The sequence below is a fragment of the Aethalodelphis obliquidens genome, unplaced genomic scaffold, assembly GCF_003676395.1.
Source record: "Aethalodelphis obliquidens isolate GAN/ISIS:26980383/991018 unplaced genomic scaffold, ASM367639v1 scaffold5, whole genome shotgun sequence".
In the NCBI taxonomy this organism is placed as follows: Eukaryota; Metazoa; Chordata; class Mammalia; order Artiodactyla; family Delphinidae; genus Aethalodelphis; species Aethalodelphis obliquidens.
The window spans coordinates 17,843,920-17,859,838 of record NW_020837949.1 but is presented as its reverse complement, the minus strand read 5'-3'; the positions used below and the strand labels follow the sequence as shown (position 1 = coordinate 17,859,838).

Genomic DNA, 15,919 nt, shown 5'->3' with positions numbered 1-15,919 from the left:
GACTGTGAAGCCTCCTATCTGTTGTCAATAACACTTGCCTTCAGTGAAAGTGAACAAAAAGGAAAAAAATTAAATCCAAGCAAAAAGGATATCCTGCTCTGGAGTTTAGTTGGCTATTTGGCTTATTAATGCCAAAGTCCTGGTTTGTTAACATAACTTGATTCTTTTCTGACCTTTGTGACAACATATCCACAAATAATTCATACAACATGCTGAATCTTTTCAATAAGTGTTTTCAGTACTTTCAGTTCAGTTCTTTGGATTTCTGCTTCTAAATCTTAACATGCTAATCATCAGCTGAGTAAAGAAATCTAAACATGCTAACCCACAGTCTCCAAAGGCAGTTGCTTTTGTGTAAACTTTTTAGTTTAAGCTGTTATTTGGTCATTGTAAATTATCCTCTGTAGCTATTGGACTAATGCTTTTCAGATACTTAAAAGTTTAAAAACTAGTCAGATCGGGTCTCTAAACTTAAGGAACAGAACCATCCTTTTAGAACTCTATGGCTCAGTAAGTAGTCAAGCTCAGTGTCGATCCTTCCAAGAAGTTGGTGAAGATGGTGGGCAGTTGGCAAGCTCAAGAAGTTGTCTTTGTGATGTTACAGAATCGCCTACCAGCGGAACGACGATGATGAGGAAGAGGCCGCCCGGGAACGGCGCCGCCGTGCCCGGCAGGAAAGGCTGCGGCAGAAGCAAGAGGAAGAATCCTTGGGACAGGTGACTGACCAAGTGGAGGTCAATACCCAGAACAGGTACTGTCCTCTTCAGAAGGGAGAATTTTTCCAGGTGCTTCTTAGCCTGTCTGATGAAAGGAATGTGTTGGGCAAAGCATCCCCTTCTCAGCCCAATTCAACTCTTTCCGTTTTTCTAGCTTGTTTAATTCTTCTGTGGACGTTTTAGGCAACTAACCAGATTGGACAGTCTATCTGATTTAGACATTAGGACACCAGTACTCCTTTCTCCCCACCCCCCCGCATCCCATCCCCTAAACACACCCCAGTTGAAGGATTTTATTTTCTTTTGTAATCTAGTAAATTTTTTATTTACTAAAAATCGTGGGTTATATGCTTAAATAAGGAAAACTATTTACCTTCATTCTTTAGGGTATTGTTATCTGTTTTGAACTGAAGATGTATTCGTTTAATAGTCCTCTGTACCTACCAGTAGCAGATAATACTTGAATTTTTAGAAGTAGGCATGAATTGCAAATGTCTTACTTTTCCTGATATACACCCTAAACCAGTATCCTTTGATCTCTACAATATTCAACAAGGTGCAGAATCCTGTTTAATTTAATGTAATTATTCAAACAAGCTCATGAGTTTAGTACTACATTTTTTCCTATACCAGTCCTGGTAGAAATCAGGAAAGTCGAGAATACTTAATAAGTTCAACTTATTAAAAGGGGCCTTTACAAGTTCACACATACAAGGTCACACAGTACATTACGCTAATAGTCAGTATATATCATTTATATGCCCCGAAGGTATAGAAAAGATGGGGAGGGGGAATGGAGAAAAAAATAATTTTATTTTTAAATTGTGGACTGGTTAAATGTAATGCAGTCACCATGTAAGACCTTTTGTGTGGCTTTGGTTTTAGATTCTTTCATTTTGTGTGTGGTGGGAGGGCACTGTATTTGATAATCCCCTTCATTCAATCTGTGTAGAAAATTCTGAAGGGAAAGAGTTCTGGCCTCTTTAACGTGAATTTGAGTGGGTACACAGAGGGTTTCTGAAGGCAGTAGTGAACATGCTGGCAGGCAGGATGATTCAATCAGGAAGCTTCTTGGTTAGGTGGAAAAACAGACTTTGTCCCTCGGTAAGGAGCTCCTGATTAGGGAGGGAGTATAGCAAAGAGGTTCTCTGGGGTTCACTACCTGGCTTTGAATCCCAGCTTGACCCTTTCTGCACTAACTGTATTTCTTCAGTCCAATGGAAGTAAAAATCATACCTTTCTTTTAGGAATGTTGTTAAATTTAAATGAGATGATAATACCTGTAAAATGCACAGTGCTTGCGCATAGTAACTTTGACCATTATTAGGAAGATGGTAGCAGAGTCTTACAGATCAGGGCTACATAGGCTTCACTGCCTTTTCTATTTCTGAGTTGAAGGGGATGGGAAAGAAAGAGTTTAATAATGACATTTTAAGGCCTTTTGTGAATCTGGTTATTAGTGAGTAATCAACAATGCCTTAAGAAATTACTAGTGCCTATAGTTTTCTAGCTTTTAAAATCTTGCTTCTACTTGTGTTTCTCTTCTTTTTTCACATTGTACTATTATTAGTTATTTCATGCATTGATTGAGTACAAAATTCCTTTTTTTAGCAGCGCATATTCAGATCTGATAACATATGATTTACCTCTGACATACTAATTAGCCCCAAGAAGAATAAGTATTCTTGGGGCTAAACAACTGACTGGTACTCAACTTCTCCTGTTGATTGCTGTCCTGATTTATAAATAGCAAAGAAAGGTTCAGTAGAGTCTTGTTTCTTAACTCGAGTTCCTTAAGCCAGCTAGCATTGTGGAATTTGGGGTACCTCTTAAAAATTATTTGAATTCAGTTGATCCAAATGCCTTATGTATATAGATTTCCCCCCTTAAATCCTAAACTATTTGCATTTTCAGAGAAATTTAATCCTTATGTGTCTGATTCATGGAGACAGTGTCTTACAACAACAGCTGAGGCCAAGAAAGTTTAGAATCTAGCCTTTAGTCTGCCATTTCTTGTTGTTAAATATGTTTTTCCAAAATTAAGTGAACTTGAACTTCAAAAGGGCCAAGGTTGGTATGAACCATGAAATTTGATGGAGTTTCTAAACATTGCAAGACATGTTCTTCCAACTCTGGTCACAGCCCTAGTATCACATGACTGGCTGTTTCCTGCAGTGAAGACCAACACCCCTGGCATGGGCAGTGTCCAGCATCCTGCAATAGTGAGCACAGTGGTGGACGTGCTACAGTTTGGATTTTAGAGATTTTTTCTTTTTTTATAAACATCAAATTTAACTGTCCTTTGGTCTACTGCAGAAAAGAAGGGCAAGAGCCCCTTTATTCATGGAAATCTTGACAAAGAATGGAGATGGTATATTTATTAGTTAGGGCAACATCAGCTGCTTTAACAATGAGTCCCCAAATTTTAGTAGTTTGATGCAGTAACACGTACTAGTCCAGCGTGGGTATTTCTGACTGGTAGAACTGGTTCCCTATCTTCTTTCCTCCTGTGACTCTGTCAGCTTCAGGGGCTTTGGAGTCCTCTGATCTAGCCAGTAGACAGAGATAGAAAGGGAAGAGAATGTACCTCTGCTTCTTGCTTGTCCTGGTCTGGACATCGCACTTCTGCTCACATTTCATTGGGATTATTGGTCACGGGGCCCCACCTAGGTGCGAGGAAGAGGGGAGGGTGGGAAATATAATCCTTGACAGGCAATCACTTCCCTGCGACTAAGGAAAGAGGAGCATAAGTTGTGGTGGACAGTTAGATGTCTCCACCAGGGGGGTCACTGGCCTGAGTATAGCATCTCCACACTATAACGTACACTCCCATCCTCTCAAAGTGTTTAGTGTTCCAGCAATCCAGATCAGGAATTCCAGATGACTTGGCAACACGTGGGGACACTACTTGATACAAGAGGAATTCGTTTCTTCAGTTTGGTTCTTGACTTAGTTTGAGTTCCCTGAAAGTCAGATTCTGAAACAAAGATTTGAGCACAGTTTACTTGTAACATGATCCCAGGAAAAAATGGTAGCGGTGTGGGGAAGTGAGACAGAGAAGGGAAGGCAACCCAATAAAGGTTTCACTACCCAGCAAGGTAATTACCAAGGTAATTTACCAAGCAAATTACCACTGTGGGTATCAGGAGCTTAATTCCACCAGGGAACTCTAAGATCCACTGTGGTACAGGCACCTCAGCGCTATCTGATACCACAGGTGAGGGGAGCTGAGGTATTTACACATTAATGCTCATCAATTGTTGCTTGAGGCAAAATGCCCAGGTGGCATTAATACTCAGAGCACTTCTAGTATGCAGAATAGATTCCCCATGGCCAGACAGAGACCATGGGCAAAGATTTGCATATGCTGCCTATTGAAAGCCAGGCAGGAATGTACTAATATGGGGTTGTATATGGGGAGATGTATATATCTGCATGTTCCCATGTGGCACAGCACATGAGTCCAGCTGACTGATTAATCAGCAAGCTGCCCTTGCTGTTGTTTCTGTTGTCCAGTGTGCCCGACGAGGAGGTCAAGACGACCACCACAGACACTCAGGTGGAGGCCGATGATGAGGCTGCACTCCTGGAGCGCCTGGCCCGGCGGGAGGAAAGACGCCAGAAACGCCTCCAGGAAGCACTGGAGCGCCAAAAGGATTCTGACCCAACAATAGCAGATGCAAGTTTGTTGCTACCCAGCAGGAGAATGCAAAACAACACAGCAGAAAATGAAATGGCAGAGAAGGAAGAAAAAAGCGAAAGTCGCCGGGAAAGATACGAGATAGAGGAAACAGAAACAGTCACCAAGTCCCACCAGAAGAATGATTGGATGGATGCTGAAGAGAAAAAGGAAGAAGAAAAAGAAAAGGAGGAAGAAGAAGAGGAAGAGGAGAAGCCAAAGCAAGGGAGCATTGAAGAAAATCAGGTAGAGGTGGTGGCAGAAGAGAAAGCAGCAGAAACCCAGGAGGAAACAGTAATGTCATTGAAAAATGGGCAGATCGGTACAGATGAGCCTAAGACAGAAGAGGAGAGGGAAAAAGGCTCACATGAGATTCCCCATAATGAAAAGATGGAACAGGAAGCAAGGGAAAGAGCTGAGGCAGAAAGGGCCAGGTTGGAAGCAGAAGAAAGAGAGAGAATTAAAGTCGAGCAAGAACAAAAAATAGCAGAGGAGAAAGCGAGAAAGGAAGCAGAAGAAAAAGCAGCTGCACAAGAGAGAGAAAGACAGGAGGCAAAGGAGAGGGAAAGGATTAAGGAGGAGGAGAGAAGGGCAGCAGAGGAGAGGCAGAGGGCAAAGGAGAGGGAAAGGATTAAGGAGGAGGAGAGAAGGGCAGCAGAGGAGAGGCAGAGGGCAAAGGCAGAGGAAGAAGAGAGAGCTAAGATAGAAGAGCAAAAACGTAAGAAGCAACTAGAAGAGAAAAAAAGGGAAATGCAAGAGAAAAAGATAAAAGGGGAAAAGGTAGAGGAGAAAACAGAAGGGAAGTGGGTCAATGAAAAGAAAGTACAAGAAGATAAACTTCAGACAGCTGTCCAAAAGAAACAGGTACAGTAAACATTTTGCACCAAATGTGTGATGCCTGCAACTTACGAGAAATGTAGTGCACATCAAATTTGGGACTGAGCCCGCATTCCTACAGCCCCACGTGCTTGATCATTTGGCAGGCTGCTCATTTTTTTAGGTCACAGCAATGTGCAAGCATAAAGCAATCAATTGACAGCTAACTATTCCACCAACCAAGTTTACTGGTACAACCAGAGAGAAGTGAATTGCTCTGTGCTTGGTTGCTATGAATACCAGAAAAAATGAATTAACCCAAAGATGACAAATGTGGTGGTGCTGCATTGACTTATGATTCTGCACTGCATCTAAACTCATTCCTTTTTAACAACTTATCTCTATCCACAGGTCTACATGAGGCAGGGGGACCATAACTCCTCACTTTATCTGTGTGTTTGGCATTTAATAAAATATGCTAAAAGTTGGGGTGGGAAACTGACATGATGAATCATGGTCAGAAATATCATCTTAAGGAGGCAAAATAACCCCCTTGGAATTAACTGGTAATAAGGGAGGGAAAGGAGGCAATTTGGACCTTTTATAAGTGTCAAAACCCTGATTTGCCATCATGTAGACCTGAGCTTAATGTAAACTTGCAGAAAGCCATTCATCTGGGGTAGCATCAACTTAAAACTGACTGGCAATTAAGAGCACACATTTTGCGTCTTTTACCATCTGGGTGACACAAATTTATGTAGCACAAGGAAGTGTGGAAATAGGGGGTGGGGGAATATTTGTAAGCTAAGAAATATTTTTTCATCTGTCTGCAAGGCTGCATTAAGAGCACTATACCTAACCACCACCACCGTACCACCACCATCTACCCCGCAAAAAAAAAAGAAAAAGAAAAAAGAAATGCTTGTGTATCCACCTTTCCATAGAGAACTCTCTGTCGCTAAGTCTGCCTTGCACTGCAGTTGTCTTTCACTCCTGCTTCTTACAAGGGGCTCATAAACACAGCTTCCATTGAGATGATCAGGAACAAGATGCACCAGACCACACACAAGATTTGTCCACACGCACTAGATGCACCACATCACGCTAGATTTCAGTGAGCACGATGGCAGGCTCATGAGAAAAGATTCTGCGGGGAGGAAACTATCCCACGTTGCTGTTTAGAACCACTGGCACGGGGGGGAATGTGAGCACTGGGACAGCCAAAGAGAAGTCACTTCACACCACATGCAGAGTGACCTGAGCACCCTCTCACTCTTGTAAGCTAGCAAGGGCTTCTTTTAAATGAGTGACCTTACCATTCTTGAAAATAAAAAGGAAGAAGAAAGGGGGGCTAAAATGCAAGCTAAAAGAGGAAAGTCCCAAGAAGACAAGCCTACCTTCAAAAAAGAAGAGGTAAATATCATTGAGAAAGAACCTAGCCATAAAGCAACAGAGAGCAGTGTTCCACGACATTTCAGGTCTGATGAAAATTGTAACCTCTAATCCAGTGTTTTTCAAGCCATGACTCATGATCCATTGAATGGTGAAATCAACCTAAAGCATCCCAAAATTAGCTAAATGTGTCAATCTGCATTTTTAAAATGAAATAGATAGAAAATATCAGACGGCATCATGGCCAGTAAGTATTTCACTGTGATATAAATTGTCCTTATTTACTGTGGGTCACAGTCAGAAAGCTTGAAAAACACTCCTCTGATCAATCTTACCCACTTTCTCCTCTCCCAAGTGCTATTTTGTTTTCCTTGAGCCATCCTACTTTTGTTTCGATCATGAAATATTTCCAACTGGCTTTGATTAATGATTTAACTTTTCAAAGGAAAAATACTCCCACACATCTCAGTAAAAAATTTGATGAACTGAAGATGATATTTGGTTTTCAAAAGAAAAGTTTGGCACAATGTTCTGCATTGCATTTCTGAGGCACACACAGGAGCTGGTGCCAGGGTGTTTGACTGTAGGTAAGTAAACAAGTCAGTGGACCAGAGCTGCAGAGAGAATGTCATTATGCCCCCGACATAATTAAAATGCTACATCAGAAAGCCTGACCTTGCTTTAACCATCATGCTTATGTCAGTTCCAAGCAATCCTAAAAACTGTGACAGTATTTAACAAGTTCAAAGTACTTAAACATGGTAAAATTAAAGTATCAAAGGTAAAAAGACTTGAATTACTCTGCCTGTGGGACTGAATTGTAGCTATTGAGCTCCAACTCAAATGGACTCCTGCTGCATTTCTCTGCCCATTATGGCATAGAGTAAGACACAGAAAAATCCATATTTAGCAAATAGATGAGATTAAGCAGGGGGATGGTTATTTTCTTAAACTTTTTTTCCTAAGATTCATGTAAAGAGTAAGAACTCCTAGTTCATGTTATGTTTATTTTGTTTACAGTATGTGTTCCTCCCTGTTTCTAATAGAACTTGTGGTGGCTTGGGAGTGAAAACTGAATGTGAACACTGCCCAGTTAAAAGCAGGAGAAAGAGCAAATACTAATAACTAGAAAATTGAATTTGGCTCTAATGAAGCAGCTAAAGAAATTGTTAAACGTGTTGGGAACCATTGTTCTCATTTTGTAACAGAAGAACACCTACAAATTCATCTCCAAAGAATGAAAATTACCTTGGGACTAAACTCAAACAGAAATATCCCACATGGGTTCATCTCTAAAGCTAGTGTTTTGTGGGGAGTATCTTTCAGTCCAGAAGGAAGAGGGCATGAAATCATAACTCAGTGATTAAGTTTATGTGGAGCAGGAGAGGCTGAATAACTGTTTGAATTCATCCTGATTTAACTCAGTTCACCAAGACGTGATTTGTTTTTAATGACCAAGGCATTCTGTGTTCATGTATTATGTCCGTGAGCTAGAAGGGGCTCATCAGCAGTCATCCAATCATCCTTTTGCCTCTTTTCAGATAAGGCCCCAGTTCAATAATGGCCATGGTATGATGATTTCAGACCTGCCTCTTTCCCTGTTTGCCCTCCAGCACATTCCAGTGTCCCAAAACTTGGCCTCTTTTTGACGCGAGGACAGATTAGCTCCTCAACCCAAGCTTAAAAAAATCTGCTATTCCTGTTTTAACATTGCATACATAAATTACTAGTTGAAGGACTAGATTTTCCCCCTCTCCAGCTATTTGTGTAGTTGTTTCATGTAGATAACTTTAAATCATATTTTACATGATTTAGCCATTTTAAACGCCCTCCTCCATCCCCGCCCCGCATCCCACCTTTTTGTTCCCCCCCTCAAAAAAAGTCTTTCTTTTGAATTCAAGGAGCTACGTAGGATAGGTAAACACAAACATCAGGTGAGCAACATTTCCAGAACTCACTCCAATACCTTACAAAAAACCTTCTTTCTCCCACTGCAGTTTAACTCTTTGTGGTGATGGATCGCAGGTGACCAGCAACCTTGAAACCTAATTTAGCTTTTTCTCTTCCCCAACTATAAAATGCCTCCTTTTAATTTAAAAAAAAAATTTTATTGAAGTATAGTTGAAGTGCAGTGTTGTGTTAATTTCTGCTGTACAGCAAAGTGATTCAGTTATACATATATATACATTCTCTTTTTTGATATTCTTTTCCAGTTTATCATAGGATACTGAATATAGTTCCCTGTGCTATAAAATGCCTCCTTTTAGTTCTTGACCCCAGAGCTCTTTTTTTGTTCTGCCCTCTAAGAGGAAAACAGTTTCCAGCAGAGCTATTCATATAATATTGAAACTGATATTAATATCACGGAGGCCAAAGCCTCTCACTAAACATCAGTGTGCATGCTGATCACCTGGGAGCTTGTGAAACACAGACTCTGACTAAGTGGATCTGGGTAGAGCCTCGGCTCCCTGGTGAAATCCATGTTGTCCGTGGACCAGTAGCAAGTAGCAAGGATATATATCCACGAGGTAGACGTTGGACTTGGAAAAGGAACTGAGGCTTCTGAATCTAACAAAAGTATATTCAACTTAGTCTGAAAAACTGTAACTTGCAACAGTTCTTATCACTATTCTGGAATCAAATGATGCAAAGCGATACAGCACAGAGACTGGCGTCTCGGTCCTTTCCGACTTGCTCACAACCTTCTGAGTGTCTCTCTGGCACAAGGGCATGTCACTGGAATTCCCACCCCACACACATACACCCATGTGTTATCCCACTGAATATCCCAGATACCCATAGTGTTATCCCAATGATCACATTTGACCAGAGCCTTTCATATGAGCATGCTGGTGTTATCTGTGTAGGAAGCACTTTAGCTCCTTCAGGATATGTAACCCCGTATTAATCCATCAGCACAGATTCTCTTCACGGTAACATTTTGATCTAGAGGCTCTAATGCTTTTCCGAGTGGGCTCAGAATATCCCATTAGCTTAGGTTGAATTTGCTATAGAATCCAACCCACTGTGCTTCTTAAAGTGTTAAGGAATTACTTTATTTATTCATTTCCCAGAAAGAAAAAATAATTTGCAGTCAGCATCATTATCACTATTTCATTGGGAATTTTTCTAAGAAAGTCTTCCAAAGAGAATATAAGCATACCATCTACCATAACTTTGCCAATAAAGGCAGAGCTTGAAAAAAAGGGATTTTTCTTCTGTTAGACATGTATTGTTTTACAAATCTATTTTATACACATCTTTGGATGGTAAATTAGGTAGTACATTTTGGGAGGTATCTGGGAAATATCTCAGACTCCAAGATAGGAGAAACCAGTTAAAGGGAATTTCTCTCTGTATAGTGCTCCACAAACTATGAGATTTGACTCACAATTTCTTTCAAGGGTTCCCTGAAATGGGACCCCCTCACCCTTAAACATGTATCCCCAGATACTTCTTAACCAGGATATAAACTCCAGTCCATAGTTTCTGGAACTATACCCAACAATGGTAGGTCAAAATGAGAAGAGACTTTGCTTGCTCCCGCCTGCCCAATGAATACTGATTTACCATCAGGCAAGGATAGTCACCAAGGCGCCTTATTAAAGCTGTAGGACAGACTAGGAGCTTCCTTCTCTTCTCTGTCGCCCCTCAGGACAAATCTGGAGCCAAGAGGGAAATGACAGGATGAAAGATTAGGAAGGATCGTCTAGTGCACCCCTCTCTTCTTATGTACATGGAGCCAGCATTCCAGAAAAGCTAGGTGATTTAAAGCAACAGCTAGTTTGTTGACAGCAATAGAACTAAAACTCGCATTACAAAGCTCTCAGAGAGAATGGCAAAATAACAGCCCCCCTCTTCAGCATGTCCAAGGGATGTCCTAGATAAATGCCCCTGGGAGAAAGATTAAAGTCTTAACTGATTAGGGCAACATGGTAGTGAATAGTCCATCGATAGTAATTTAATCAAATAATACTCAACAAAGGCAGTCAGGCAAAGGACTACTGAAGGTTCATCAGTAAATAGCAAAAAAATGTCCTCTGCTTAGTAAAACATGCACTTTGGCGGGGGTTAGGTATCTGAACTATAACAGCTGCGAAGAGGTGAGTGATGAGGTAAGGGGAGACCATCCTGGGCAGTCCCTGAAGCCCTGAGTTCTTACACCCAAACCCTCCTCCTTAGGTTTCTTTATAATGTTAGTGCTTTGTCACTGTTTGTCTTGAAATGAGAAATAATGAGCCTCACCTGTTTTCACACTCATTTTTTAAGAATGGGTGAGATGATAAAGTAATTTGAACTCCTTTACCCCCCCCCCAAAAGCTATGTAAATTCAGTATACTTTGAAATAATCTGTCTCACTTACTGTGAGGAACTTGTAACACAAAACCCACACAAAAAAATTAAAGCTAACACCTGCTCTCCATGTCTCACCTTCCTCTGTCTTCCACAACAATCATAAAGCCACTTCCAGAGACTAAATTATTACCTTCAATGGAAGTCAAAGTCAACCCTGGAATTTTTCCTGTTCCATTCTATCTTTGATGGTTGAGATGACTACAAACATGGCCCCACAGGTCTCTGAGTCATCCCGCTAAAAGTAGGGTTATTATGTCTTCTATCCTGGGGACCCTAGTTATTCATTTGATTAAAATATTTAATCAAAAATATTTGATTAAAATAAAATCAAATTCATTTGATTAAAATTCGTTTGATTAAAATGTCTTCCTCTGACATCTGCCAAAATTGGCTTGACAGATCTGGCTCAGTAGGTTTCTTATTCCCTCCTCAACACATCTGTGTCCTTCTCAAAGAAGTGCCCTTCATCCAAGCAACCTGGCCATCAAGGCCACACTAATAATTGCTCCTCCCAGTGGGAACTGAACACAACCACTCTTATGTGGAGTTCCCAGAACGCAATAGTTTCTAAATGGTAACACCTCCACTACTTTTGAAAATAGAACCTCAGTGCAATAAGGGATGATCCTGACCTCCTAAAGTTGTGGTCAGGGTCCTTGCTCAGAGGCTAGAGGACCACAGCTTATGCTCTAAGAATTTCCTCTGATTCCAGCTCTACCACATCATTCTCCAGTAGTTTGTTTTACTTCTGAGTTTTCTGGCTTCCTAACGATGTTGGGTCTTATTTGGTGATACCAACCAAAACCTAATTAAGATTATTATCATTATGTTTCTTCCTGATATGTACTGTTGGTTAGATCAAAGATGAGAAGACTAAAAGGGACAAAGAAAGCAAAGAAGTTAAGAGCTTCTTGGATGGAAAGAAGGGATTTACAGAAATGAAGTCGCAGAATGGAGAATTCATGACCCACAAACTTAAACACACTGAGAATACTTTCAGGTAAGAAGTTGTGGCTAGTTAACAGTGACTGTGTTCATATGTGAAAAAATAATAGTAATAATCAGTCTCCCTACCCTGTGCTTCCAGACAGAAATGTGCTAACAGGCAACCTACTTTTGTTGTGAGGTCATTGGCCATTGTCTTACAGATACTCAGTCAGCCGGTCTGGCTATCAGTCACTAACAGGAGACCAGCAGGCATTGCTCAGACAAGGTTTGATCTGCTTTTCCCATTATTTGGCAAGGCAGATCATGCTTGGCAGCCATGTTTTTGTTCACTGATCTAATATGTTCATGTAAGATCAGTTTATTAGAAAACATTATGACTGGAGTTGTCATTGACTCATTCTCTGTATGGTCCACCCAACTTCATAAGAGACCCTTCTCAGTACCATTTTAAAGAATGTATTTTCTAAAGGTTGTAAATAAATTGCTGCATAAAACTTAGATTTCCCTGTGGCCAAATACTTTGGAAACATTGGGTTAAACTAAATGAGTCAGCTCTCTTTACCACTTTGAGAGCCCTTGATGTTAATTTGCCTTGGGAATCTCTCAGAGGGAGGAAGAGGGCATGCAACTGATGCTCCAGTTTTGGGAAACCCTCTTGCAGAGCTTCAGCTTCCCCTCCTTATCCCCTCCCCCATTACGGCGATTGATTTTAGGACAGGTAGACAAGTATATGCAGGCAAATCCTCACTTCTAGGTACGTTGACTATGGAGAGCCCCCCATCAGCTTTGTAGAAGGACTCAAGTTGCAGAAGCCTGCCATGGACACCTGGCTACCTAACTCTCTGTGCCCCATTCCTACACACACACTCCCTCCAACCGCTAGTGCCAAATTCCAATCTCTGTTACGTCACTGGCTGCTGTGCCAGGTGTTCTGGAAAAGAGTCTTGGGTCCCCGTAACATGGATTCCCATGGGGCTGTTCTTTGGCAGCTGCCTTGCCTGTAGACCCTGTTTTCCGGAACACTTCAAAGAAGCAAGTTCCCAGTAGGTATTGTATGGAAGTCAGACTGTTCCTTACACCAAAGCCTGTGTAACATCCAGAAGCAAACGGAACTACTAAGGATGGACATTTCCAGCCGCTCTAAGATGTTACGTAAATATAGTTGTTCCCAAACAATTTTTCTACACAAAAATTTGAGCAGAAACCTAGTCACAATTATCCAAAAGAGAGCCGAAAGCACATGGAAGAAAAGGTGTGTATTCAAAGACTAAATAAAGTGTGAAGGAGTGAGAAGCATAGAACCTATAGATGTTACTTGGGATTGGCAAGAAAGTAGATGTAAAAATGAAGTTTATTAGCAACTCAGAGAAAATATAGAAATCAGGTTTGATTCAGGCTGATAAGCTGAGTGCAGAGCTTGCTGAAGCGCCAGTAGTTTAATGTGTTAAAGCCCTAGAACAGTGTCAGGTTCATAAAACGTGTTCAAAGAATATTACCTAATAATATTAGTGTTTAATTACTTGATAGTTTAAAACATGTGTTGTAGATAAGAGTACAATTTTGTTAAGAGAAATAACATTTAAAAAAATCTGTCAGTAGAAAGAAGTTTGGTTAACAATCGGCAAACTTGTCAACCAGCTTCAGTCAAAGCTCAAATTAATAATTAACATGCCCATCGTTTGAAAATCCAGATAACCGGGTAACTCAAAGAGAGAAGTCACAAGGGATGGCAACAGATTAAGCAGTGAGAACCCGTAAATGGGACTCTTGCTTTAATTTTTCTATGTCTGGGCAGAAAAAAAATGAAACAAGCTGCCACCATATTGTTAGTTTTTGTTTAGCTGCCAACATACCTTAGTTTTAGTTTCAGCTAGTAGTTGACGCCGATAGAAGCAGAGACGCTTCATTTTGCTCCATATAGTAATAAGGTGAGGAGCCAGGAAGGGAGTAAGAGCTTCTGTTTACCTTAGCTTAGTGCCTAATAGTCTAACTGAAAACAAGCTGTGTTCACGGTGAAAGGTCTGATGTTCATCTCAACTTTCACCTAGCGAAGCCAAGGATAGAGGAAAGAACCTTCTGGAAGAAATTTCCATATTGGTGCTACCCTAATGCTGAGGGCATGCCTGCATGTCTGAGCACAGGTGATGTGGACAGAACTCTTGTTCCTGTTTTGAGCATAGCTCCTTTTGTTGGATTTAATTACTGTTCCCTTTGATAGACCCGTTTTCTTATAGCTAAATTGTTTTCTCTAAAACATGACATGAAAATCTCAATTCAAGGAGCAAGTTAAGTACCCATCACCCAAGGAAACCACCAGTAACATTTTTTCCAGATGCTCTCTATGTATATACATTCAAAACACACACACACATATACATATAGTATGTATATGTGTATATAATTATAAATCTCTATTTTAAAGTGATTCTTGCTTTGTGCACAGCAATGTATCTTAGCTAGCCTTCTATACCAGTGAATATAAGCCTACAGTTAATGTTAGAGTCCCACTGGGTGGATGGGTCATGATTTATTTAACCAGTCCCTAATGATGGGCATTTGAATGCCCAATATAAAGACTGAGTGACACCTAGTGGAATCCAGAGAAGTTTCTCTAGGCATGTGTTTTTCAGTCCTACCAAACACTAACACGATGAACACAGAGAGTAAACTCATCTCTGAAGATGGAGAGACTTTAACTGAAAGGGGAGAGTTCCTCTCTGGAGTCACAGGCCTATGGGCCTTTAAGACTGAAAAAGCAATACCAAGTTTTAAGGGACGCTCTAACCTTGAATGAGTTAAAAATAAAAGTTCATCTTTAACCATCAAGAACGTAGCACAATATTTTTTTAACTTTTTTAACCTCAACTTCTAGTAAGAAATTTTACATCATAACCCATTACACATCTACATATATATTTATAACTGAAACAAGCACATCAAGAAATGGTCTTGGGCTTCCCTGGTGGCGCAGTGGTTGAGAGTCCGCCTGCCGATGCAGGGGACACGGGTTCGTGCCCCGGTCCGGGAAGATCCCACATGCCGCGGAGCGGCTGGGCCCATGAGCCGTGGCCGCTGAGCCTGTGCGTCCGGAGCCTGTGCTCCACAACGGGAGAGGCCGCAACAGTGAGAGGCCCGCGTACCGCAAAAAAAAAAAAAGAAAAAGAAAAAGAAAGAAATGGTCTTTTCCCTTGTTCCATGCAATGCCCTCTGATGTTTTCTAGTTCGTTTTTTAAAGGCTAATTACAGTCCACTAAATAGATTTTCCAAGCTGCAGCTTGAAAAGCATAGTCCTAAAGGACATAGTTTATTCAGAGCTACCTCATTATTTTAAAAGCATGAGACGTACACATAAGATCAATATTGGTAACTGTGTAATCTTGAACTCATTTTCTGTTTTATTCTTCTTGCTTCATAGCTAGAAACACTGTGCCATTCTCTACATGGAATAAATGATACTAGACTGTAGTAATTCATCTGTTACAAAAGCATCAGAAATGGGCTACCTATGTTCAGATACAGTTAAGAATGCCCTCACTACTTGTTAATGAGTATTTAAACAAGATTTCTTCTTTTTGTGGCTGAATGATATTCCATTGTATGTATTTTTACCACGTTTTCTTTATACATTCATCCATCAATGGACACTTGGGTTGTTTCCATACCTTGGCTACTGTAAATTATGCTGCACGACCATGGGGGTGCATGTATCTTTTTGAGTCACTGTTTTTATTTTCTTTGAATAAATACCCAGAAGTGGAATTGCTGGGTCATATGGCATTTCTACTTTTAATTTTTTGAGGAGCCTCCACAGTGGCTGCATCAATTTACAATCCCACCAACAGTGCCTATTTGCCCCCATTGTACAGTCAAGGAAACCCAGGGTAAGTGGCAGAGCAGGGACTCAGATTCAGACCTGGAGATTCCAGGTGGACCCCAACTTACCCCTTGGACAGGTGTGAGGATCCACTGTCCAGTGAGGGCAGTGGAGATTTCAGTGTGGGATGCAAAGCCT

General features: G+C 40.9%; 1 protein-coding gene across 12 annotated transcripts in view; it reads left to right on the top strand.

The window, feature by feature from the left end:
• Positions 1-15,919, top strand: part of CALD1 (caldesmon 1) — a 181,046-nt gene that overhangs the window by 144,425 nt on the left and 20,702 nt on the right. For 11 of the 12 annotated variants that reach the window (XM_027101856.1, XM_027101855.1, XM_027101854.1 and 8 more), the window contains 3 exons: positions 605-751; positions 4,233-4,641; positions 11,817-11,959. In XM_027101856.1, the coding sequence (XP_026957657.1) occupies positions 605-751; positions 4,233-4,641; positions 11,817-11,959 (699 nt within the window). Of the gene's footprint in view, positions 1-604; positions 752-4,232; positions 5,260-6,546; positions 6,625-11,816; positions 11,960-15,919 lie in introns of all 12 variants that reach the window. The other variant, XM_027101859.1, reaches the window with a different exon arrangement.